This window comes from Corvus moneduloides, chromosome 34 (genome assembly GCF_009650955.1).
Source record: "Corvus moneduloides isolate bCorMon1 chromosome 34, bCorMon1.pri, whole genome shotgun sequence".
Lineage (NCBI taxonomy): Eukaryota > Metazoa > Chordata > Aves > Passeriformes > Corvidae > Corvus > Corvus moneduloides.
In genome coordinates, this window is record NC_045509.1 from 553,609 (window position 1) to 577,410 (window position 23,802).

At 69.4% G+C, this 23,802-nt stretch overlaps 3 protein-coding genes, 1 long non-coding RNA gene and 2 other non-coding genes across 7 annotated transcripts; 2 read left to right on the plus strand and 4 right to left on the minus strand.

Annotated features, from left to right (window-relative positions):
- Positions 1–195: 195 nt before the first annotated feature.
- On the minus strand, positions 196–7,644 carry STIP1 (stress induced phosphoprotein 1). The gene is made up of 14 exons (XM_032094879.1): positions 7,555–7,644; positions 6,519–6,728; positions 5,534–5,675; positions 5,163–5,304; positions 4,627–4,789; positions 3,653–3,779; positions 3,468–3,570; positions 3,242–3,362; positions 3,038–3,134; positions 2,831–2,955; positions 2,499–2,535; positions 2,143–2,246; positions 1,261–1,433; positions 196–419 (listed from the first exon to the last, which is right to left on the minus strand). Exons 1-14 carry the CDS (start codon positions 7,642–7,644, stop codon positions 347–349), a joined length of 1,707 nt encoding a protein of 568 aa, XP_031950770.1. The 3' UTR covers positions 196–346.
- A 253-nt stretch (positions 7,645–7,897) lies between these two features.
- Positions 7,898–12,275, minus strand: LOC116437220 (leucine-rich repeat transmembrane protein FLRT1-like). The gene is made up of 4 exons (XM_032094820.1): positions 12,238–12,275; positions 11,092–11,192; positions 9,134–10,776; positions 7,898–7,967 (listed from the first exon to the last, which is right to left on the minus strand). Exons 3-4 carry the CDS (start codon positions 10,759–10,761, stop codon positions 7,898–7,900), a joined length of 1,698 nt encoding a protein of 565 aa, XP_031950711.1. The 5' UTR covers positions 10,762–10,776; positions 11,092–11,192; positions 12,238–12,275.
- A 620-nt stretch (positions 12,276–12,895) lies between these two features.
- OTUB1 (OTU deubiquitinase, ubiquitin aldehyde binding 1) lies at positions 12,896–20,299 on the minus strand. 2 transcript variants are annotated; one of them, XM_032094927.1, is made up of 7 exons: positions 20,189–20,299; positions 19,815–19,876; positions 19,582–19,680; positions 17,644–17,762; positions 15,773–15,857; positions 14,252–14,446; positions 12,896–13,220 (listed from the first exon to the last, which is right to left on the minus strand). In XM_032094927.1, the coding sequence occupies exons 1-7, from the start codon at positions 20,247–20,249 to the stop codon at positions 13,023–13,025; spliced, it is 819 nt and encodes a 272-aa protein (XP_031950818.1). In that variant the 5' UTR covers positions 20,250–20,299; the 3' UTR covers positions 12,896–13,022. The 2 variants fall into 2 exon arrangements, with proteins under 2 accessions (XP_031950818.1, XP_031950817.1); XM_032094926.1 differs by having other exon boundaries at positions 20,183–20,285.
- An 839-nt stretch (positions 20,300–21,138) lies between these two features.
- LOC116437314 lies at positions 21,139–23,456 on the plus strand. Its single transcript, XR_004237244.1, has 2 exons — positions 21,139–21,339; positions 21,808–23,456. It is a non-coding gene; the product is annotated as an uncharacterized LOC116437314 (long non-coding RNA).
- Positions 21,390–21,580, plus strand: LOC116437337. Its single transcript, XR_004237255.1, has one exon. It is a non-coding gene; the product is annotated as a U2 spliceosomal RNA (small nuclear RNA).
- On the minus strand, positions 23,302–23,492 carry LOC116437338. The gene has a single exon (XR_004237256.1). It is a non-coding gene; the product is annotated as a U2 spliceosomal RNA (small nuclear RNA).
- Positions 23,493–23,802: the final 310 nt, after the last annotated feature.

Genomic DNA, 23,802 nt, shown 5'->3' on the forward strand with positions numbered 1-23,802 from the left:
TGTCTTGGGGGGGCCTCGTGGGAGGGGGACCCCCAAAATCTTCGTGTGAGGGTTCGGATCCCCCCCCCAAATCCTTGTGGGGGGGGGGGTGGTCCCAGCCCAGCCCCGTGGGAGGGACCCCAATGCCCCCCCTGACCCCCAAAATGCCCCCAATTCTCCTCCTGCCCACCCCCCCCATTTGCCCCCAGGCCGGGGTCACTGCTCCGCTCTTTATTGGGGGTGGCAGCGCCCCAGAACCGACAGGAGATGGAGGGGGGGGGAGGGGCAGCGCCCCCAGACCCCCCCCAAGGGGTCAGGGTGTCCCCGGGGGGGGCCCCAGGGGGGGGTCCCCGGGGTTTGGGGGGGGTCACCGGATGGCGATGAGCCCCACGTCCATCAGCTTCTGGATCTTCTGGGCAATCAGGGGGTTCTTGAGGTGCCTGGGGGGGGGGGAAATGGGGGTTAGAGGGGGATCCCGGGATGGGGACAGCCAGGGACACCCAGTGACAGCCTGGGGACACCTCGGGGACAGCCAGGGACAGCCTGGGGACACCCAGTGACAGCCAGGGACACCCAGTGACAGCCTGGGGACACCTTGGGGACACCCAGTGACAGCCTGGGGTGGGGACAGCCAGGGACAGCTTGGGGACACCCAGTGACAGCCTGGGGACACCTCAGGGACACCCAGTGACAGCCTGGGGACACCCAGGGACAGACTGGGGATAGCCACTGACACCCTGGAGACACCCAGGGATGCCTTGGGGACACCTCAGGGACACCCAGGGCTGCCTTGGGGACACCCAGGGACAGCCTGGGGACACCTCAGGGACACCCAGTGACACCCTGGGGACAGCCAGTGATGCCTTGGGGACACCTCAGGGACAGCCTGGGACAGCCTGGGGACAGCCAGTGACAGCCTGGGGACACCCAGGGATGCTTCAGGGACACCCAGGGACACCCAGGGACGCCTCAGGGACACGCTGGGCACAGCCCCCCTTCCCCACTGATGGCTCTGGGTGGACTCGGTGTCCCCCTGTCACACCTTTGGGGACACTCTGGGACACCTGAGGACACCTCAGCGGCACCTGGGGACACCCCTGGGGGGGCTCACGGAGGCTCAGCGAGCTGCCAGAGCCGGGCAATGCCACCCCGTCCCCCCTCGGAGGCGGTGCCAGGGACACTGGGGGGACCCTCCCCCGACACTCGGTGCCCGCTCGGTGCCACCCCCCCAGCACCTCGGGGACCCTCGGGGACCCCTCCCCTTCCCCCTGGGGCACTCACTCGCTCAGGGCCTGGGGGTCCTTCTGCATCTGCTCGAGGATGAGGCGCATGGCGGGGTCGCCCATGATCTGCTGCACCTCGGGGTCGGCCAGCGCCCGGCGCCGCAGCTCCTCGGGGGGCTCCGAGCGCTGCTGCTGCGCCCGCAGGCAGCGCCGCTGCCCCTCCGCCGCCTCCTGGGGGGCACCGGGGGGGGACAGGGGGGTCAGGGGGTCTCAGGAGGGTCCCAGGGGGGTCCTAGGGGGGTTCCAGGGGGGTCAGGGGGTCTCAGGGGGGTTTCCAGGGGGGTCCCAGGAGGGTCTCAGAGAGTGCTGCGCCCGCAGGCAGCGCCGCTGCCCCTCTGCCGCCTCCTGGGGGGCACAGGGGGTTGGAGGGGGACAGGGGGGCCAGGGGGTCCCAGGGGGATCCCAGGGGGTCAGGGGGTCTCAGGGGGGTTCCAGGGGGGGTCCCAGGGGGGTCTCAGGGAGTGCTCCGCCCGCAGGCAGCACCGCTGCCCCTCTGCCGCCTCCTGGGGGGCACCGGGGGGGGGATAGGGGGCCCCAGGGGGGTTCCGGGGGGGGACAGGGGGGTCAGGGGGGTCACAAGGGGTCCCAGGGGGTGCTGCGCCCACAGGCAGCGCCGCTGCCCCTCTGCGGCCTCCTGGGGGGAACAGGGGGTCAGGGGGGTCCCAGGGGGGTCAGGGGGGTCCCAGGAGTCAGCAGCGTCCCAGGGGGGTCAGGGGGCAGTCACAGGAGGTGCAGCACCCCAAGGCAGCACCGCCGCCTCTCTGCCACGCCCCGCGAGGGTCCCAGTGGTCAGGGGGTGTCCGAGGGGGCAGCAGGGGCTCAGGGGGGGGTCCCAGGGGTCAGGGGAGGTCCCTGGGGTGGGGGGGCGTCCCAGGCTGACCTTGCAGGAGGGGTCAAGGTCCAGAGCACGCTGATAAACCTCCATGGCCTTGGTGTAGTCGCGCATGGCCTCGAGCGCTGCCGCCTTCCGCGTGTAACCCTTGACTGGGGACACGGGGGGACATGGGGGGACACGGGGACAGCACGGAACACGGGGACAGCAGGGGACATGGGGGGACACGGGGAGACACGGGGGGACACGGGGACAGCAGGGAACACGGGGGGACACGGGGACAGGCGGAAGAGTAAAAGGGAGGCGGATACAGGTACAGGCAAAAGAAGAGGTGGATGAGGATGATGAGGGTAAAGCACAGACAGAGCTTGTCCTCTCCTGTCCCCTCCGTGTCCCCCACTCACTGAAGGTGGGCTCCAGCCGGATGCACTCCTCACAGTCCTGGAGGAAAAAAAAGGGGGGGGGTCAGGAGCATCCCAGGAGCCCCAAAACTGGGCCCCTGCACCCTCAAAACAGCCCCCAGCACTTCCTCCGTCCCACCAAACCAGCCCCCCAAGTGCCCTTTGTCCCCAAAAACCACCACGCCAAGTCCCCTTGGTCCTCCCCAAACCACCCCAGGAGCCTCAAACCAATCCTAAACCCTTCCCCAAACTGATCGCCCACCCCTCAAAGCAACCCCCAAGAGCCTCAAAACCCCCAAGCCCACCCCCCAGCCTCCCCCAGCGCAGCCCCACACCTTGAGGGCGAGGGGGAACTCGAGCAGTTTGGTGTAGCAGGCGGCGCGGTTGCTGTAGAGCCGCGCCTCGTGCGGGTTGCGCCGGATGGCCTCGCTGTAGTGCTTCATGGCCTGCGGGTAATCCCCTAAAACAACCCCCCCTCGCTCTCAGGGGGTGTCCAAACCCCACAGGAACCCACCCTAAACCCCTCAGAGCTCCCCCCAAACCTCGCTGGAAGCACTCGTTGCCTTTGTTCTTCTCCTCCAGCGCCAGGTCGGGGTCGATGTAGGCCAAGCGCTCCTGCTCTTTCAGGATCTTCTCAGCCTGCGGCAGCAGCGGCAAGCCAGGGGTTGGGCGTGGGGAGGCCGGACTGGGGGGGTCACCCCCAGCGTCCCCATGTCCATCGTGCCCCCTCCACCCCGCCACGTCACCTGCTGGCACTTCTTGAGCACGTCGGGGGTGCGGTGCTCGGCCAGGGATTTGTTGTAGAAGTGCACGGCGTCCTTGTAGCGCTCCTCGCGGAAATAGGAGTTCCCGATGCGCGCGTACGCCCTGGAGGGGACGAGGAAGAGGAGGAGGGGAGGGTTTGGGGGGGGGGGGGGGGGGCACAGCACCGACACCCCCCTCCCTCCTCCCACAAAGCCCCCCCAGACTCACTTGGCGATCTGCCGGTAATCCTCGCGGTTCTCCCGGCCCACCTCGATGGCGCGCTCGCACAGCGCCCGGCACCGCTCGTACTCGCCCGTCTCGAAGTACACGGCTGCGTGGGTGGGTGGGGAGGAGGGTTCAGGGGGGGTTTTGGGTGTTTTTGGGGGGGAAGGGTGGGGTTTAGGGTCACGGACCTGCTTGGTTGGTGACGTAGGTCATGTTGGTGGGGTCCAGCTGCTCGGCGCGGGTGTAGTGCTCCAGCGCCGCCGGGAACTCCTTGCGCTTGTAGGCGGCGTTGCCCAGCTCCTTCTCCCGCTGGGCCTGACAGGGGGGACCCCAAAACCGGCTGGGAACACCCCCCCAAATCTGCCCTCTAAACCCTCCCCCCCCCCCAATAACCCAGCTCCTCGTCCTGCTGTGCCTGAGAAAATGAACCCCAAAACTGACTGAGACCCTCCCACCACAACGCGGCTCCTTCTCCTGCTGGGCCTAAGGGGGGGACCCCAAAACCGGCTGGGACCCCCCCCAAATCTGCCCTCTAAACCCTCCCCCCCCCCCAAATAACCCAGCTCCTTGTCCTGCTGTGCCTGAGAAAAGGAACCCCAAAACTGACTGAGACCCTCCCACCACAACGCGGCTCCTTCTCCTGCTGGGCCTAAGGGGGGGACCCCAAAACCGGCTGGGACCCCCCAAATCTGCCCTCTAAACCCTCCCCCCCCGCAATAACCCAGCTCCTTCTCCTGCTGTGCCTGAGAAAATGAACCCCAAAACTGACTGGGACCCCCCCATGAATTTCCCACCCCAATCCTCCCACCATGACTCAGCTCCTTCTCCTGCTGGACCTAAGGGGGGGACCCCAAAACTGGCTGGGACTGCCCCAAATCTGCCCCCTAAACTGCCCCCCCCAAATAACCCAGCTCCTTCTCCCGCTGTGCCTGACAGGGGGGATCGCCCTAAAACCAGCAGGGAGCCCCTCACCCCCAAAATCTGGGTGGGACCCTCCCCAAATCCCAACTCCTCTCCCAGCACCCCAAAATCGGCCCTACAGCCCCCCCAAATTCCCCTCAACCCCTCCCCCTCCGGCCCAGTCTCTCCTCCCGCTGCTCCTCAGCTGTGCAGGGCTGTCCCCAACGCCCCCCTGCCAGGTTTTGGGGACCCCCCCCCTCACCTCCTGCTTGTTCTGGGGGAGCTCCTCGGTTGGGGGGGGCTGAGAGGGGGGTGGTGGGGGCGGGGGGGGCGGGGAGGGGGCCTCCTCCTCCTCCTCAGCCCCGCTCAGCTCCACCCCCAGCAGCACGCTCAGCGTCGTCATCACCCGCGGGTCCTGCAGCTTCCTGGGGAGGGGGGCAGGAAGGCGTTGGGGGGAGGCTGCACCCCAAATTCCCCATCCCAACATTCCTGGGGGGGGCTGCACCCCGAATTCCCCATCCTGACATCCCTGGGGGGGTCTGCACCCCAAATTCCCCATCCCGACCTCCCTGGGGGGGGCTGCACCCCAAAATCTGCACTGTGGCCCCACCCTGAGGGTCCTGCTGCTTCCCTAACCCGCCCTCAATCAGCCACAGACCCCCCCCCCCAAAATCAGCCCTGAACCCCTCCAAACCTCCCCCAAAGCCTTGCAAACTCTCAAACCCTTTGCCAACCCCTTCCAGCCCTCCCCAAAACGCCATCCCAGCCCCTCCCAGCCCCCCGGAGCCCCGCACTGACGCCCCGAGCTGCCCGGGGTCACTGCGCAGCGTCTCCAGCAGCCGCCGGTACTCGGGGTCCCCCAGCAGCCCCCGTGTCCGGGGGTCGGCCTCGAGCCGCGCCAGCAGGTCGGGGGCACTGAAGGGGTTCAGCAGCTTCCTCTCTGAAACGGGGTCGGAAAGGGTCAGGGACCCCAAAAATCCCTCACAGGGACTCCCCAGTCCTGTTTTGAACACCCCAAACCCGCCCCTCTCTCCCCCTCCCCGGAACCCTAAACCTTTCAGAGCCACTCCAACCTCTCTCAGGGACCTCCCCCCAGCCATTCCTCTACTCCCCGAGCCCCTCCAGCCCCCCAAAACCTCCTCAGAGCCCTCCCCCCCTCCCCTCCGTACCCGCTAGCCTCGTCTCCACCCCACGCAGGCCCTGCAGCAGCTGCTCATTGCCGGGGTCCCGCGCCAGCCCCTCCTCGTAGGTGGCCTTGGCCTCCTCCAGGCGCTGCAGGAACTCCAGAGCCGCCGCCTTCCGCGAGTACCCCTGGGGGACAGGAGGGGGGGGACCCCTGCTCAGACCCCCGACCTGTCCTTTCGGGGGCTGGGGGGACCGTGTGGACCTTGGGACCCCCCACCCTGACCCTCCATGGACTGAGACCCCCACCCTGTCCCTTCAGGGGATCCCCCATGTTCAGCCCCCCTAGGACCCCCACCCAGGGGATCGATCCCAATGCTCAGCCCCCCTAGGACCCCCACCCAGGGGATCCCCCATGCTCAGCCCCCCTGGGACCCCCACCCAGGGGATCCCCCATGCTCAGCCCCCCTGGGACCCCCACCCTGTCCCACCCAGGGGATCCCCCATGTTCAGCCCCCCTGGGACCCCCACCCAGGGGATCCTCCATGCTCAGCCCCCCTGGGACCCCCACCCAGGGGATCCCCCATGCTCAGCCCCCCTGGGACCCCCACCCAGGGGATCGATCCCAATGCTCAGCCCCCCTAGGACCCCCACCCTGTCCATTCAGGGGATCCCCCATGCTCAGCCCCCCTGGGACCCCCACCCAGGGGATCCTCCATGCTCAGCCCCCCTGGGACCCCCACCCAGGGGATCCTCCATGTTCAGCCCCCCTGGGACCCCCACCCAGGGGATCCCCCATGTTCAGCCCCCCTGGGACCCCCCCATGCTCAGACACCTTGAGACCCCCCAGTCCTGTCCCTCCCTGACCCGATGACAACCACGCAGCCCCCTCAAGACCAAACCCCCGTCCCGCACCTCCCTAACCCAACTGGGACCACGCAGCCCCCCCCAATCAGCCCCCCACCTTGTCCCCTTCGTACCCCCACGGGGAGCCGCGCGTTCCCCCCCGCGCCGAGCCCGCCGTGCCCCCACCTTGGCCCAGTCGGGGCGCAGCTCCAGCGTGCGGCAGGCGTCGGCCAGGGCCCGGCTGTAGTCCCCGAGGCGTGCGTAGGCGGCCGAGCGGTTGCTGAACAGGACGTGGTTGTTGGGGTCCCGGGCGATGGCGGCCGAGTAGTGCCCCACGGCCGCCCCCACGTCCCCCGCCGCCAGCGCCCGGTTCCCCCGCTCCTTCAGCTCCTGCGCCTGCGGGACGGGCACGGGGAGAGGAGGGATAGGAACGGGAGGGGAAGGGCGTGAGGAAGAGGATGAGAAGGAGGAGGGAGAGGACGATTGAATGGGGGGAGATGCGAAGGGGATGAAGGAAAAAAGGAGGGGGAACAGCGAACGGGCGAGGATGATGAGGAGGATGAAGGTGCGAGGAAAACGAGGAGGATGGAGGTGCGAGGATGATGAGGAGGATGAAGGTGCGAGGAAGGTGGAAAGCAGGAAAATACGAGGAACGGGAGAAGAATGAAAAAGCAACGGAGAACAAGAGGCAGGAGGAGAGAGAAGAGCGAAAGCAACGAGAGGGGGCGAGGGAGAAGAGAGGCGTGAGCAAGGCCGGAAAGATGAAGATGAAGAACGTGAAAGAGAAACGGAAAAAAACAAGGAGAGAGGAAAGAGAAAGAACATCAGGAACGTGAGGGAGGAACCGGCTCCTGCAGACCCCAAACACCTCCAGGCCCTCCCCAAGCCCCTCCCCGCGTCCTCAAGGACCCTGAACCCCTCCTGGGACCCCTCGCTTTTCCCCGCCACGCTCCCCACCTCCCCAGCACCCCTCAGGAACCCCCAGACAACGCGAAACCGCCCTGAGCCCCCTCAGGGGCCCGCGATCCCCTCAGAGCCCCACGACCCCGGCAGGGACACCCGATCCGCTTCGGAACGCCTCTAACGCCATGGGGCCCCCTTAGATCCAGCCCCAATCCCCAGACTCGCCCCCCGGGCCGCCCCAGCCCCTCCGCCTGTCCCCGGGACCCCTCAGGCCCCTCCGCGTCCCCCGCGGGACCCCTCAGCCGCCCCCCCCCCCCACCTCCTCCATGGCCGCGGCTCCGCTCGCGCCGCTCCCGCGCCGCCCTCTGGAAGCTGCTAGAACCCCGCGGCCACGCCCCCCGCGCCCCATTGGCCGCGCGCCCCGCCCGCCCGCCCCCGCGCGCGCTCCCATTGGCTGCCGCCCGCGCTCCCGCCTCTCCATTGGCTGCCGCGGGAAGCGGGGCCCGCCCCCTTCCAGACCCGCTTCCAGCGGAAGCCGGCAGCAGGGCCCGCCCCCGCGCGCTCCCATTGGCCGCGTCTCCCGGCGCTGGGCGCCCATTGGTCGGGCTCCGCTGGGACTTCTGGAATTTTCCGCTTCTCCCATTGGCTGCGAGCGGCGCCAATCACAGAGGACGAGGTGGTAGGAGGGTGAGGCGGAGGTGCCAGAGCGCCCCCTGGCGGCGCGGAGGTCTCCTGGGAAGGGAGCGCGGGGCGGGGCTGGCACGGGGAGGGGGCGTGGTTTGAGCCGAGGGGCGGGGTTTGCACTAAAGGGGCGGGGTTTGCACTAAAGGGGCGGGGCTTGCACGGGGGACCCTCCCCCGAGGCCAAGGGGAGTCATGCGGGGGGGTCCCTTGGGGAGGGGGGGGTGTTGAGTGACACACGTGTGACCTTGGCAGGGCCCTGGTGTGACCCCCCCGCCCCCAGCCCCCTCCCACGGCTCGTCCTCCTCCGAGGGGTCCCTGTCTCACCACCCCCGGGACCCCCAGTGACACCCCCACCCCTTCCCCTGCGACTCTCTTATGTGACCTCCTCCCTCCCCCGCCAAATTTTCGCCCCCGGACCCCCCCCCCCCACCCCCTCGTCCCACGGGAAAGAGGCGCCGGCAGGAAAAGGAGCCGCTGGGTTTATTGGGGGGGTGGGGAGAGGGGGAGTTTCGGGTCCCCCTCGGCCCTCTTGGGTCGGTTTTTCCTGATTTTGGTCCTTTTTCCCCAAATCCAACGGCAGGGGCGGGGGGAGGGGTGAAGGCACCTCGCGGGGGGGGGGGAAGAGGAAGGGGAGGGGGGCACAGACCCGGCCCGAAGGTGCGTGGGGGGAGGGGGGAACCACCCCGACCCCTGGGTCCTCCCCACCCCCACTCCCCACAGGCTCTGTCGGGGCCTGGGGGGTCCTCCCGGAGGTCCCAAGGGGGTCGTGGCTGCCGGGGGTCCGTCCACCCCCTCCCCCTCCAATCCCATTCCTGCACCAAATCTGCCGTTTTTCCCCCCCAAAAAGCCGCGGTGCCGAAAAAACACCTTAAAAAAAGCCAAAATGCCCCTAAAAGGGTCCCCCGAAATGTCCTCAAAGCCACAGCCCGGGAGGGGTCCCCAACACGGAGAGGGGGTCTCCTAGGAAGAGGCCGCCCGCTTCCCCCCCCCCCCCATCAGGACCCCCCTCCCCCTCCACGGGGCACCTGCCCCCCCCGGTACCCCCGCACGGCGGGGGGGGGCAGCGGCGGCGGCGGCGGCGGGGGGGGGTACACGGTGCGGATGCCGCCCTCCTCGGGGGGCCGCAGGGGCCGCAGCGGCAGCCGCGCCCCCCCCCCGCCGACTTTGGGGGGCGGCGGCCCCCCCAGCCCCATCCTCCTCCTCCTCCTCCTCCTCCAGCACCCCCCCAGCACCCCCAGCATCACCCCGGCCGCCGCCGCCGCCGCCGCCCCCAGAGCCGCGGCCTGGGGCAGCGCGGGGGGGGCATCGCCACCGGCCGGGGCTGCGGGAGAGCCGGGCTGGGGGGGGTCCCCGGCCCCCGCACGGGCCTGGGCGCAGAGCGGGGGGGCGGCGGGGGGCTCCAGGGCGGCGAGGCAGACGCGGTACGGGGCGCGGGGCTGCAGCGCCCGCACCACGTACTCGCCGCGCTCCCCCCGCACCAGCGTCTCGGTCACGGCCCCCCCGCCCGGCCGCAGCCAGCTCAGCCTCAGCGACGCCCCGGGGGGGGCCGGTGGCCACCGCACCCGCAGGGCCCCCCCCGGCGCCGCCTGCACCCACAGCCCCGGCGCGGCCGCGGCGGCTCCCGGCGAAGCGGCCGCGGCGCCGTTCGAGCCCGCGGGGGGGGACACGGCGGCCACACCGGGGGACGTCCCCCCGCCCGCAGCGCCGCCGCCGCCGCCGCCTCCCCCCGCGGCGGGGGTCTCGCAGGCGTCCATCTCGCCGCGCAGCTCGCCCACCGGCAGCCCCCGCAGCCGCGCCGGCGCCTGGCACAGCAGCCCCCGCACCTCGAGGCGCGGCGGGGCGCGGCGGCGCAGCCAGTCCCGCAGCCAGGCCAGGTTGCAGCCGCAGAACCAGGGGTTGTTGCGCAGCCCCAGGTGGCTCAGGCTGCCCAGGTCGTCGAAGAGCCCCCGCGGCAGCGTGGTCAGGTTGTTGTCCGACAGGTCCAGCCGCTCCAGCGCCCGCATCCGCGCCAGGGCTCCGGCCGGCACGTGGCTGATGGCGTTGGCGGCCAGCGACAGGCGACGAAGCCGCGCCCGCGGCAGGTTGGCCGGCGGGGCCGCCAGCGCGTTGCGGCCCAGCGAGAGCTCGCTGAGGTTGCCCAGGCGGCTGAAGGTGTCGTCGGCCATGCGCTGGTTGGCCAGCAGGTTCCCGTCCAGCACCAGGCGCCGCAGCGCCGGCAGCCCCTCGAAGGCGCGCAGAGGGATGGTGTGGATGCGGTTGTCGTCCAGCCGCAGCTCCTCCAGCGCCGGCGGCAGCCCCGCGGGGACGCTGCTCAGGTGGTTGCGCGAGAGGAAGAGGAGGCGCAGCCGGCGGTTCTCGGCGAACGCGTCCTCCTCGATGCCGGCCGCCGACACCGAGTTGTCGTCCAGGTGCAGGCGCTCGAGCAGCGGCGCCCGCGCCAGCGCCCGGCGGCACAGCCCTCGCACGTTGTTCTCCTGCAGGTGCAGCTCCCGCAGCGCCGGGGGCAGGTGCGCCGGCAGCTGCTCCAGCGCGTTGGCGTACAGGTACAGCACCCGCAGCGCCGGCAGCCGGCCCAGGCGCGCCGGGATCCCCGCGTCGCCGATGCGGTTGTTCTGCAGGAACAGCGTGGTGGCGCCGGGCGGGAGCCCCTCGGGCACGGCCGTGAGCCCGCGGTCGTTGCAGTAGACGCGGCCGCCGGCGCAGCGGCACACGGCCGGGCAGGCCCCGACGGTGGCGGCGGTGACCAGCGTGATGGTGGCCACGGCGGTCAGCAGCGGCGGCGGCCCCCCCCGCGGTGCCCGGGGTAGGGGAGGGAGGGGCAGGGAAGGGGGAGGGGGGGCCATGGGTGGACGGGTGTCCTGTGGGGGGAGGGGGGGGATGGGAAGGTGTCAGGGTAGTGGGGGGGGGGGGGCTGCACCCCCTGCCCAGCCTGACCTCTATAGAAGGCAGGACCCCCCCCTCAGAACCCCCCACATCAAAGGGGGAAGGGGCAGGACCGCCAGCCTGACCCCATAGAAAGGGCAGGGACCCCCCGACCCCCGTTACGGGGCACCCCCTCCCCAACACTTTCTAAGTGTCCCCCCTTGTAGGGGACACCCCCGACCCCATACCCAGAGCAGGGGCACCCCAGACCCCCCCCCCACCATCCAGGTGTGCTGGGGGTGGGGCCCTACCTGGCTCCTCTCCTCGGTCCTCGCCTGCCGGGGTCCTCGTGCGAGCCCGTGGCTACCGGAGCCGGTGCTCCATGGCCCCCCCCGCCCCGCCGGGGGGGCCGCTGTGGGTGGGGAGGGGGCGTCATCCACGGGGGGGGGGTCCTCATGCGACAGCCCCCCCTCTTCCCCCCTCCCCATGTGACACCCGCCAGCACCCAGGTGTCCGGGCCCTCCCCCCACCCCCTCGGGGGCCAATTAGCAGCGTCGCTAATAAACCCCCCCTCATTAGCAGCACCTCATTAGGGACCCCCCCCCCGGGACCTTCGTGCCCCTGGGACCCCCTTGCATCAGCCCCGGCCTCGCGGGGGGAGGGGGGGGGGCGGTCACGTGACACCCCCCCGGAGGGGACACCGGTGACACCCCCCCCCCCACCGCGACCCCCCCGCGACCCCTGGGTACCCCCGGGAGGGGCTCGGGGGGGGTTTTGGGGAGCCCACGGGGGTCCCGTGGAGATGGGGGGGGGTCGTTGCCGTGAACCCTGGGCCTGCCGCCCCCCTCCCCCCCTGCCTGGAGCATCCCCGGGTACCGGGGGGCGCGGGGGGGGTTTGGGGGGTCCGGGGGTGCGGGTGGCAGGCGGGGGATGTTTATGAGGGGGGGTCTCGGGGGGGGGTCAGGCCCTCGGACGCCCGGGCCCCTCTCCTCTCCCCTCCCCCCGCACCCAGCCCGGACGGTCCCTCCCCCCCCGGCTGGAGCATCCCCGGGTACCGGGAGGGTTCGGGGGGGTCCCGGGGGGGTCAGGGGGGTTTGGGGAGGTCGGGGGGGGCGCTCAGGGTGAGGGGGGGGCTGCGCCTGGGTGTCCCCCTCCTCTCCCGGACGCCCGGGCCCCTCCCCCCGGCTGGAGCATCCCTGGGAAGGGGGGGTGGGGACACCGCGGATTTGGGGGCTGGAGGGGGTCGGAAGGGTTTGGGGGAGGGGTCGCCTGGTTGGGGGGGGGTCACTCCGAGGGGCCACGGGCGGGAACGGGCCCCGCTCCGGCCGAGTGGACCCTCCCCCGGGCCGGAGCATCCGCGGGTACCGGAGCGGGAGGGGAGGGGGGAGGGGGGGATGGAGGAGGGGTTGGGTTTGGGGGGTCCCGGGGGGGTTCCGGGGGTGTCGGGGGGTCCTTACCGGGTGGCTACCGGGCGGCGCGTGCGGGCCCGGCGGCGGCGGCGGCGGCTGCGGGCGTGGGAAGGCGGCGGCAGAGGGGGGGCCTGGGGAGGGGGGGCCGGGCCGGGACCGCCCCCGGTGCGGGGGGATCTGGGGGGGGGGGCGTGGGAAGGACCGGGCCGGGACCGCCCCCGGTGCGGGGGGATTCGGGGTCGGGGGGAGGAGGGGGTTGGGTGTGAATGTGGAATTTGGGGAGGGGGCGGTGGCGCTTCCCTGCCTCGGATTTTGGGAAGGGGGGGTGGGAATCGCACAGGGACCCCCTCCCCCCCCCAGCGCTCACACGTGGGGTCGCGGGGAGAATTTGGGGGTCCCGGGGGGCGCGGGGGTCCTGTGTCCCCTCACAGTGGGGGAGGGAGGGTCGTGCCCCGGGGCTGGATGAGGGCTGGGACGCCCCCTCCCCAAAATTGCCCTCCCCGGACCCTTCAGTGGGTCCCACCCGACCCCAAACTCCCTCCCCCAGCCCCATTTACCCCTCCAGCACCCCGCAAAGCAGGGGAGGGCACCCTAAGCGCCCCCCAAACCCTCGAGACCCCCACGTGCTGCCCAAAAGGGTCCCCAACCTCAACCCCCTCCCCCTTAAAGGGGGTCCCAACCCCCTCCCCAAATAAACACACTCAGCTTTCGGGGCCACGTCTTTATTGGGGGGTAGGGGGGGTGGGCTGGGGGAGAACGGGGGGAGGGGAGGCGATGCCGCAGCAGGGCCGGGGGGGGTTCGGGGAGGCCCCTGGGCGCCGGGGGTTTGGTGGTCACTTGTAGAGGATGTCGTAGTGGCCGGGGCGGTAGAGGAGGCAGACGCGGGGCTGGGAGCCCTCGGGGAAGACGTGCGGGTTGGTGGCACCGCCCTCGCCCCGGTCCATGTACTCCACCAGGATGGAGACGTGCAGCGCCCGCGCCAGCGCGATGATGTGGATGTGGTCACTCTCCTTGCACATGGGCTCCACCTCCTGCGGGCACGCGGAGGGGACACGGGGGTCAGCGGGGTGGGAAGGGTCAGAGGGGGTGAGGGGTCAGAGGGGGACAGGGGTGTGAGGGGTCAGAGGGGCACGGGGGTGAGGGGTCAGCGGGGTGTGAGGGGGACGGGGATGTGAGGGGTCAGCGGGGTGTGAGGGGTCAGAGGGGGTGAGGGGTCAGAGGGGGTGAGGGGTCAGTGGGCTGTGAGGGGTCACTGAGGTGTGAGGGGTCAGCAGGGTGTGAGGGGTCAGCGCGGTGTGAGGGGTCAGAGGGCTGTGAGGGGTCAGCTCGGTGCGAGGGGTCAGAGGGGTGTGAGGGCTGTGAGGGGTCAGCGGGGTGTGAGGGGTCAGAGGGCTGTGAGGGGTCAGCGCAGTGTGAGGGGTCAGCGGGCTGTGAGGGTCAGCAGGCTGTGAGGGACACAGGGCTGTGCCAGGGGCGTGCAAGGCTCTGTGACCCCTTCCAGGGCACGTGGGGAGCTGCCCGAGGGGCTGAGGGGCAGCTGTGGGGCAGCACGAGCCCCCCCCGATGCCCTTGGAGCTGATTGAGGGGCTGGGGGGCCACCAGGGTCCCACAGGGTACCGTGCCAGCCCCACCATGCCCCACACGCGGTGACAGAAGTGCCACAGGTGCCCTGCTCCTGGTGGCAGAGCCCTCAGGTGCCCCGTGTACCCCTCAGGAGGTGACACGAGGGCCACAGGTGCCGCAGAGGTGGCCCAGGTGCCCCTCAGAGGGTGCCACGAGCGCCGGGGGCCAGCACAGGTGGCCCAGGTGCCCCTCAGAGGGTGCCACGAGCGCCGGGGGCCAGCACAGGTGGCCCAGGTGCCCCTCAGAGGGTGCCACGAGCGCCAGGGGCCAGCACAGGTGGCCCAGGTGCCCCTCAGAGGGTGCCACGAGCGCCGGGGGCCAGCACAGGTGGCCCAGGTGCCCCTCAGAGGGTGCCACGAGCGCCAGGGGCCAGCACAGGTGGCCCAGGTGCCCCTCAGAGGGTGCCACGAGCGCCGGGGGCCAGCGGAGGTGGCCGTACCTGCTGGCAGAACTCCTTGATGCTGCGGCCGCCCTCGAGAAACTGCTCGAAGAAGCGCCGGTGGCGCTGGAGGCAGCCCGAGGTGAGCAGCCGCAGGTAAACCACCAGGTAGTCCGAGGTGGCCGGCTCGTTAAAGGCCGCCAGCAGCTCGGGCAGCGGCACCCGGCGCTCCACGCGCTCGATCAGCTCCATCAGCTGCGGGGACAGGGACGGGGACAGCGGGGTCACACACACACACCTGCGTCACCCCCGTGTCACACACACACCTGTGGCACCCCTGTGTCACACACACACCTGTGTCACACACACAGCCCCTGTGTCACCTGTGTCACACACACCCACCCTGTGTCACACACCCACCCCTGTGTCACCCCTGTGTCACACACACAGCCCTCTGTGTCGTGCCACAGCTCCATCAGCTGCGGGGCCAGGGACGGGGACAGCGGGGTCACACACACGCCTGTGTCACCCCTGTGTAACACACACAGCCCCTGTGTCACCCCTGTGTCACACACACCCCCTGTGTCACACACACCCCCTGTGTCACACACACAGCCCTCTGTGTCGTGCCACAGCTCCATCAGCTGCGGGGACAGGGACGGGGACAGCGGGGTCACACACACACCTGTGTCACCCCTGTGTCACACACACAGCCCGTGTCACCCCTGTGTCACACACACACACACGCTGTGTCACACACACCCGTGTCACCCCTGTGTCACACACACAGCCCCTGTGTCACACACACCCCTGTGTCACACACACCCCCTGTGTCACACACACCCCCCTCTGTGTCGTGCCACAGCTCCATCAGCTGCGGGGACAGGGACGGGGACAGCGCGGTCACACACACACACCTGTGTCACCCCCGTGTCACACACACAGCCCCTGTGTCACCCGTGTCACACACACACGCCTGTGTCACCCCTGTGTCACACACACACCTGTGTCACACACACAGCCCCTGTGTCACCCCTGTGTCACACACACCCCCTGTGTCACACACACAGCCCTCTGTGTCGTGCCACAGCTCCATCAGCTGCGGGGACAGGGACGGGGACAGCGGGGTCACACACACGCCTGTGTCACCCCCGTGTCACACACACAGCCCGTGTCACACACACAGCCCCTGTGTCACCCCTGTGTCACACACACAGCCCCTGTGTCACCTGTGTCACACACACCCACCCTGTGTCACACACCCACCCCTGTGTCACCCCTGTGTCACACACACAGCCCCCTGTCACACACACACCCTGTGTCACACACACCCGTGTCACAGCCCCGTCACACCCCCCTGTCACCCCCATGTCACCCCTGTCACACACTCCTGTGTCCCCCATGTCACCCCCATGTCACCCCTGTCACCCCCCGTGTCACAGCTGCACGCAGGGACCCTCCCCTCCCCGCTCCATGCCAGCCCCGGCTGCTGAACTCGCTGCAGCCCCGTGCCCCCTCTGTGCCCCCTCTGTGCCCCCTCCGTGCCCCCCAGACGCCCCCCAGCCCCGTCCCCGTGCCCACCGTGTTGTGGAAGTCCTCGATGGTGAACTCGGTGAAGCCCTGAGCCACCAGCTCCTCCTTGCTCCGCGCCGACACCTCCTTGAACCTGGGGGGACACCGCGCCTCTGGGGGAGCTCTGGGGGCACCCAAAGGGGTCTGGGGGTGCCCTGGGGGGGACACCGTGGGTCTGGGGGGGCTCTGGGGGTACCCACAGGGGTCTGGGGGTGCCCTGGAGGGGACACCGCGGCTCTGGGGGTACCCAAAGGGATCTGGGGGGCTCCGGGGGCACCCAAAGGCCTCAGGTGCCCTGGGGGGGACACTGCGGGTCTGGGGGGGCTCTGGGGGTACCCAGAGGGGTCTGGGGTGCCCTGGGGGGACACTGCGGCTCTGGGGGGGCTCTGGGGGTACCCAGAGGGGTCTGGGGTGCCCTGGGGGGACACTGCGGCTCTGGGGGGGCTCCAGGGGCACCCAAAGGGGTCTGGGGGTGCCCTGGGGGGGACACCGTGGGTCTGGGGGGGCTCTGGGGGCACCCAAAGGGGTCTGGGGGTGCCCTGGGGGGGACCCTGCAGGTCTGGGGGGGCTCTGGGGGCACCCAAAGGGGTCTCGGGGTGCCCTGGGGGGGACACTGCGGGTCTGGGGGGGCTCTGGGGGTACCCAGAGGGGTCTGGGGTGCCCTGGGGGGACACTGCGGCTCTGGGGGGGCTCCGGGGGCACCCAAAGGGGTCTGGGGGTGCCCTGGGGGGGACTCTGCAGGTCTGGGGGGGCTCTGGGGGCACCCAAAGGGGTCTCAGGGTGCCCTGGGGGGGACACTGCGGGTCTGGGGGGGCTCTGGGGGTACCCAGAGGGGTCTGGGGTGCCCTGGGGGGGCTCTGGGGGCACCCAAAGGGGTCTGGGGGGCTCCGGGGCCACCCAAAGGGGTCTGGGGGTACCCTGGGGAGGACACCGCAGCTCTGGGGGCACCCAAAGGGGTCTGGGGGTCTCCAGGGGCACCCAAAGGGGTCTGGGGGGGCTCCGGGGCCACCCAAAGGGGTCTGGGGGGCTCTGGGGAGGGACTGGGGGAGCCGCTGAAGGTGCCAAGAGGGACCCGGAAGACATCGCTGGGGACACCCCAACATCCCGGGGGGGGCCCAGGTGGGGTTGGGGGGGGGGGCTCAGGGGGCGCTTGGGGGGCTCAGGGTGGGCTCGGGGGGGTGGGGGGGCAGCTCTGGGGGGGGGAGGGGGGGGATATCAAAGTTCCAGGGGGCTCAGGAGGGTCTGGGGTTCCTTTGGGGAAGGTCCTGGGGGAGCCCTGGGAGCGCTGAGGGGGCATCGGGGGGCTCCGTGGGGGGGGGGCTTGGGGGGTTTTGGGGGGTTCCATGGGGGATTTTTAGGGGGATTCCATGGGGGCGTTTTTGGGGGGGTCATTGAGGGGGTTCCATGGGGGCTTTTGGGGGATTTTTGGGGGGATTCCATGGGGGTTTTTTCGGGGGGTTTTGGGGAGTTCCATGGGGGGGTTTTTGGGGGGTTCCATGGGGGGTTTTGGGGGGTTTTTGGGGGGGGTTCCATGGAGGGGTTCCATGGGGGGTTCCATGGGGGGTTTTGGGGGGATTCCATGGGGGGTCTTTGGGGGGATTCCATGGGGGGTTTTGGGGGGTTCCATGGAGGGTTTTGGGGGGACTCCATGGGGGGTTTTGGGGGATTTTTGGGGGGATTCCATGGGGGAGTTTTTGGGGGGGTTCCATGGGGGGTCTTTGGGGCGGTTTTGGGGGGTTCCATGGGGGGGTTCCATTGGGGGTTTTGGGGGGTTTTTGGGGGGGGTTCCATGGGGGTCTTTGGGGGGTTTTGGAGGGTTTTTTGGGGGGTTCCATGGGGGGTTTTGGGGGAGTTTTGGGGGGGTTTTTGGGGGTCCCCACCGCTGCAGCTCCTGCCCGTCCTCCAGCAGAGCCTCCAGGTGGGCGAAGCCGAAGGCGCGGTAGAAACAATTCCCGTCCGGCCGCGTCTTCCGGATGTAGGAATATTTCTGGAGCAGGTCCTGGGGGGGGGCACGGGGGGGGAGGGGCGTGGGGACGCTGTGGGGGCACGGGGGGGGGCGGGGGGGGCAGGGGGACGCCCCCAGGGACACCCGGGCTGTGCCCAGCCCCGTCCCAGTGTCCCACAGCGGCTCCCAGTTCCACACCGCTGCTGCTCCCAGTATCTCCCAGAGCCTCCCAGCATCTCCCAGTATCTCTCAGTGCTGTCCCCAGTCCTCTGCTGGTGTCCCAGTGCCTCCCAGTATCTCCCAGTGTTGTCCCCAGCTCCATCCCAGCATCCCAGAGCAGCTCCCAGTCCCACACTGGTGCTGTTCTCAGTCCCCTACTGGTGTCCCAGTGCCTCCCAGTATCTCTCAGTGCTGTCCCCAGTCCTCTACTGGTGTCCCAGTATCTCCCAGTGCCTCCCAGTGCTGTCCCCAGCCCTGTACTGGTATCCCAGTGCCTCCCAGTGCTGTCCCCAGCCCTGTACTGGTATCCCAGTGTCTCCCAGTGCTGTCCCCAGTCCCCTACTGGTGTCCCAGAGCCTCCCAGTGCCTCCAGTGTTGTCCCCAGCCCCATACTGGTGTCCCAGTGCCTCCAGTGCTGTCCCCCAGTGCTGTTCCCAGCCCCGTACTGGTGTCCCAGTATCTCCCAGTGCCTCCAGTGCTGTCCCCAGTTCCCTACTGGTGTCCCAGAGCCTCCCAGTGCCTCCAGTGCTGTCCCCCAGTTCCCTACTGGTGTCCCAGTGCCTCCCAGTGCTGTCCCCCAGTGCTGTCCCCAGCCCCATACTGGTGTTCCAGTGCCTCCAGTGCTGTCCCCCAGTGCTGTCCCCAGTTCCCTACTGGTGTCCCAGTGCCTCCCAGTATCTCCCAGTACCTCCCAGTGCTGTCCCCCAGTTCCCTACTGGTGTCCCAGTGCCTCCCAGTGCTGTCCCCCAGTGCTGTCCCCAGCCCCATACTGGTGTCCCAGTGCCTCCAGTGCTGTCCCCCAGTGCTGTCCCCAGTTCCCTACTGGTGTCCCAGTGCCTCCCAGTATCTCCCAGTACCTCCCAGTGCTGTCCCCAGTCCCCTACTGGTGTCCCAGAGCCTCCCAGTGCCTCCAGTGTTGTCCCCAGCCCCATACTGGTGTCCCAGTGCCTCCAGTGCTGTCCCTCAGTGCTGTTCCCAGCCCCGTACTGGTGTCCCAGTATCTCCCAGTGCCTCCAGTGCTGTCCCCAGTTCCCTACTGGTGTCCCAGAGCCTCCCAGTGCCTCCAGTGCTGTCCCCCAGTTCCCTACTGGTGTCCCAGTGCCTCCCAGTGCTGTCCCCCAGTGCTGTCCCCAGCCCCATACTGGTGTTCCAGTGCCTCCAGTGCTGTCCCCCAGTGCTGTCCCCAGTTCCCTACTGGTGTCCCAGTGCCTCCCAGTATCTCCCAGTACCTCCCAGTGCTGTCCCCCAGTTCCCTACTGGTGTCCCAGTGCCTCCCAGTGCTGTCCCCCAGTGCTGTCCCCAGCCCCATACTGGTGTTCCAGTGCCTCCAGTGCTGTCCCCCAGTGCTGTCCCCAGTTCCCTACTGGTGTCCCAGTGCCTCCCAGTATCTCCCAGTACCTCCCAGTGCTGTCCCCCAGTTCCCTACTGGTGTCCCAGTGCCTCCCAGTGCTGTCCCCCAGTGCTGTCCCCAGCCCCATACTGGTGTTCCAGTGCCTCCAGTGCTGTCCCCCAGTGCTGTCCCCAGTTCCCTACTGGTGTCCCAGTGCCTCCCAGTGTGTCTCAGTGCTGTTCCCAGCCCCGTACTGGTGTCCCAGACCCTCCCAGTGCTGTCCCCAGCCCCATACTGGTGTCCCAGTGCCTCCCAGTGCCGCACCTTGATCTTCTCCTGGTACACGTGGTCATCCTCGGCGTACTCCTTGTAGAGCTCGGACAGCTCCAGGCGCTCCGAGACCAGCGGGTTCTGCACCGCGATCTGCGCCACAACCGGGGCTCAGCGGCGGGGGGGGGGACGGGGACCCCCGGGGGGGACGGGGGAGGGGGCGGATTTGGGGGGGGGGAAGGGGAGGTTCAGGGGAGGTTTTGGGGCGGGGGTCGGGGGTTCCCCACCTCCTGCTGGATCCGGTCCTGCTGAGCCATGATGGCCTCGTCGTAGGCCAGGCAGTTCACGCCTGGGGGGGGACACCGGGGGTCAGGGGGGGCCCCGAGAGACCCCGCCGGGTGGGTTTGGGGGCTCGGGGGTCCCCCCGAGAGGGTCCTGCGGGGGTGCGGGGAGGGATCGGGGCGGTTTTGGGGGAGCAGGGCGGGGAGGGGAGGGGGGGGTGTTGGTGGGTTTGGGGAAGCGGGAGTGGCTCGGGGGGGTCGGGGTGATCGAGGCCCTCCCGGGAGGAGCGAAGGCGCCGTGCGGGGGAGCGCCCGGGGGGGATTTCATGGCGAGGGTCCCGGCCGCGGGATGGGGATGTGCGAGGGGGCTGCACCGGTACCGTCGGCATCGCTGCCGCCGAGCGGCTCCGGCTGCGGCTGCTGAGGCTCCTCCGCCGCCATCGCCGCCCTGCCCGCCCCGCGCCGCTTCCGGGTCAGCGCCCGCCGCTTCCGGGGCACCGCCCGCGCCGCTTCCGGGGCAGCGCCGCTTCCGGGAGCGGGAGGGGGCCCGCCCACGGGGCGTGGCCGGAGGCGCTGACCACGCCCCCCGATGGCGGCGGGGCCCCGCCTCCCCCCGGGAACGGGCACGGCCCCGGTGCGAGGAGGCCCCGGGAGGGTCCCCGGGAGGGTCCCTGGCGGGGTCGGGGCCTCTGCCGCCGCCACGGCCACGGCCCGGGTCCCGCTCGCCGCAGCGGCCCCGGGGTTTTGTGATGTTTAGAGCGAAAATGAAGGAAAACGGTGATTTGCCGTTAATTGCAGCAGGCAAAGTAATGAGAAAGGCGTGATCGGAGCTCTGAGAATCGCCGGGGAACGGGGATGACCCCTCCGCTTAAACGGAAACTACGGAAAGAAGGAGTTTTCCTGTATTTAAACTCCTTCTCCCCTAAACCCCCCTTTCTCCTGGGATGGACTGGAGGCACTGGGGAGGAACTGGGATGGGACTGAGGGGACTGGGGGAGGGGCTGGGAAGGTTAATTTGGAAAGAGAAGGATCGCACCCCCTCAGGGCGCAAGGGTTGGTCCCTCAGAGCCTCTCCGTGCCCGGGGCCCTGCGGGGGCTCCTCCGTCTCCCACCGCCATCCCCGGAGAGACCCCCGGGACGCTCCGCGGGGCCTCTCCTCCAGGGGATCGCAGGGCAGGTGTGCACAGGTAACACCCCGCAGAGCGGCCCCGAGCAGGACCCGCCCCCTGCTGCTCCTCGCTGCTCACACCAGGGGCAGCCAGCGTTCCCAAAATCCCGAATTTTCCCCATTCTCCCCGGGCTCCTCAGCCCCGCTTAAAAGTTCCCGCGCTGCCGGGGCGAGGGGCGGGGTTATGCAAATTAGACGGGAACTCAACAGCGAAAGGCATCACGGGAGCGCCGTTACCGGCGGGTTTCGGGGTCCGGCGCGGCCGGACCGTGCGGGGCCGGGCCGGGGGTGCGGGATGCGCTGGGGAAGGAGCCCGCGAGCGGCCCCGGGAGGCGGCGAGGGCGGCGCGGGGGGAACCGTGAGGTGCGTGCGGGGCGGGCGGGGCCGGGAGCTTTGTTGGGGCGGGTGCAGGTATCGCTTCTCGGCCTTTTGGCTAAGATCAAGTGTAGTATCTGTTCTTATCAGTTTAATATCTGATACGTCCTCGATGAGAGGACTTCATATTAAACGGATTTTTGGGCTCGGGAGTTGGACCCGGAGCTTGCTCCCTCCGCTCCGCGCATCGTCCCGGTATTGCAGTGCCTCCGGGAACGGTGCACCCCTCGCGGGGACATCTCATGGTCAAAGACAGAGCTGAAAGCGGCATTGATCCATCGTGCTTCTATCGCGATATCAGCGCCGCTGCTGCTGGCCCTCGCTGTCCCCGTCCCAGTGCTCACTCTCCCCGCTCCCCGCGCCGCAGGGCCGAGAATTCGATACCTGATCTCTATCGCGTGTGTATCGCGACTTCAGACACGGTTCTGTGCCGAAATGCCGCCGTTTCCTCCGCAGGCCCCGTGAAGCGGCGCTCGGGGGTCCCGCCCGTCCTTCTGCTGAGCGCTCCCCTCACGCGGTTCCCGCCCGCCGCCTTCTTGTTTCGGGGCCTCAGGGGGATCAGCGGAGAATCTCCGGTGAGAAGTGACAGAAAAACGCTAAAAATACGTCAAATAAATAAAATACATTTAAAACATAAAGTGTGCTTCGTTTTAAATTGGGAGCGGGAGCAGGAGACGCGCCCGGGGATGAGCGGGCCGCCTTTCCCCGAGCAAAGCCGCGGCCCCGCCGCTCCTCAGGGCCCGCACAGATACACCGAGACATCCCCGCTCTCCCCGAGCTCTCGGCTGCCTCTCAGCACCAACAGCACGCAACGTTTTTAGCGCATTGCCCAGAGCTCGGCCGGGAAAGGACGGAATTGCCGGCCCCGCGGCCGCAGCGGGAGCGAGGAGAAGTCGGCGCCGCCTTTCGCGGCCTTGCGAGGGGATGGGGGCGGGCGGGAGAGCCCCGAGCGGCGGCAGCGCTGCAGCGGCAGCCGCGGACACGGCAGCGGCCGCAGCGCGGGGAGCAGCAGCGGGTTCGGTGCGGCGGCGGCGGGGAGAGAGCGAGCGGAGAGCGACGGCCGAGATGGGCTTGGAGCGACGGCAGGGCCCGGGGCGGGGGGCAGCGCTCCCGGAGGCGCCGCAACAGCGGGACGATGAACGGAGCGGGGAGAGCGAGCACCGGGGTGACAGCGAGGGACAGCAGCGGGGCTGATATCGCGATAGAAGCACGATAAGTCCCGATTTGGGATCTATCTTTGGCCAGCCGATGTCCCCGCGAGGGCCGCAGCACTCCCGGAGGCGCCGCAACAGCGGGACGATGCGCGGAGCCGGGAGAGCGAGCACCGGGATGGTGACAGCGAGGGACAGCAGCGTGGCTGATATCGCGATAAAGCCACGATCAATACTCAATTTCTGCGATTTGGGAATCTATCTTTGACCAGTTGAGATCCCCGCGAGGGCCGCAGCGCTCCCGGAGGCGCCGCAACAGCGGGACGATGAACGGAGCGGGGAGAGCGAGCACCGGGGTGACAGCGAGGGACAGCAGCGGGGCTGATATCGCGATAGAAGCACGATAAGTCCCGATTTGGGATCTATCTTTGGCCAGCTGAGATCCCCGCGAGGGGTGCACAGTTCCCGGAGGCGCCGCAACAGCGGGACGATGCGCGGGGCGGGGAGAGCGAGCACCGGGGTGGTGACAGCGAGTCACACCAGCGTGGCTGATATCGCGATAAAGCCACGATCTATACTCATTTCTTGCGATTTGGGAATCGATCTTTGACCAGCTGAGATCCCCGCGAGGGGTGCAGCGTTCCCTAAGGCGCCGCAATAGCGGGACGATGCGCGGAACGGGATAGAGGAAGCACCGGGCTGACAGCGAGGGCCAGCAGCAGTGGCGCTGATATCGTGATAGAAGCACGATGGATCAATGCCGCTTTCAGCTCTGTCTTTGACCATGAGATGTCCCCGCGAGGGGTGCACCGTTCCCGGAGGCACTGCAATACCGGGACGATGCGCGGAGCGGAGGGAGCAAGCTCCGGGTCCAACTCCCGAGCCCAAAAATCCGTTTAATATGAAGTCCTCTCATCGAGGACGTATCAGATATTAAACTGATAAGAACAGATACTACACTTGATCTTAGCCAAAAGGCCGAGAAGCGATACCTGCACCCGCCCCACCAAAGCTCCCGGCCCCGCCCGCCCCGCACGCACCTCACGGTTCCCCCCGCGCCGCCCCCCGGCCCTTCCCGAACCCCCCGGGGCTCTTCTCTCCGCTCCGTCCCGCGCTCTCCTCCCGCGCTCCGCGCGCACTGAGCCCGAAAACCCGAAAATCCCCCCCAAACTGACGCTCCCGTGATGCCGTTCGCGCCGTCTCTTCGCTGATTTGCATAACCCCGCCCCCGCCCCTTTGCAATAAACCGCGGCGTTGAAACGGCTCCGGAGCTCTGTGGGGGAGGGGCGGGCCCGGGAGT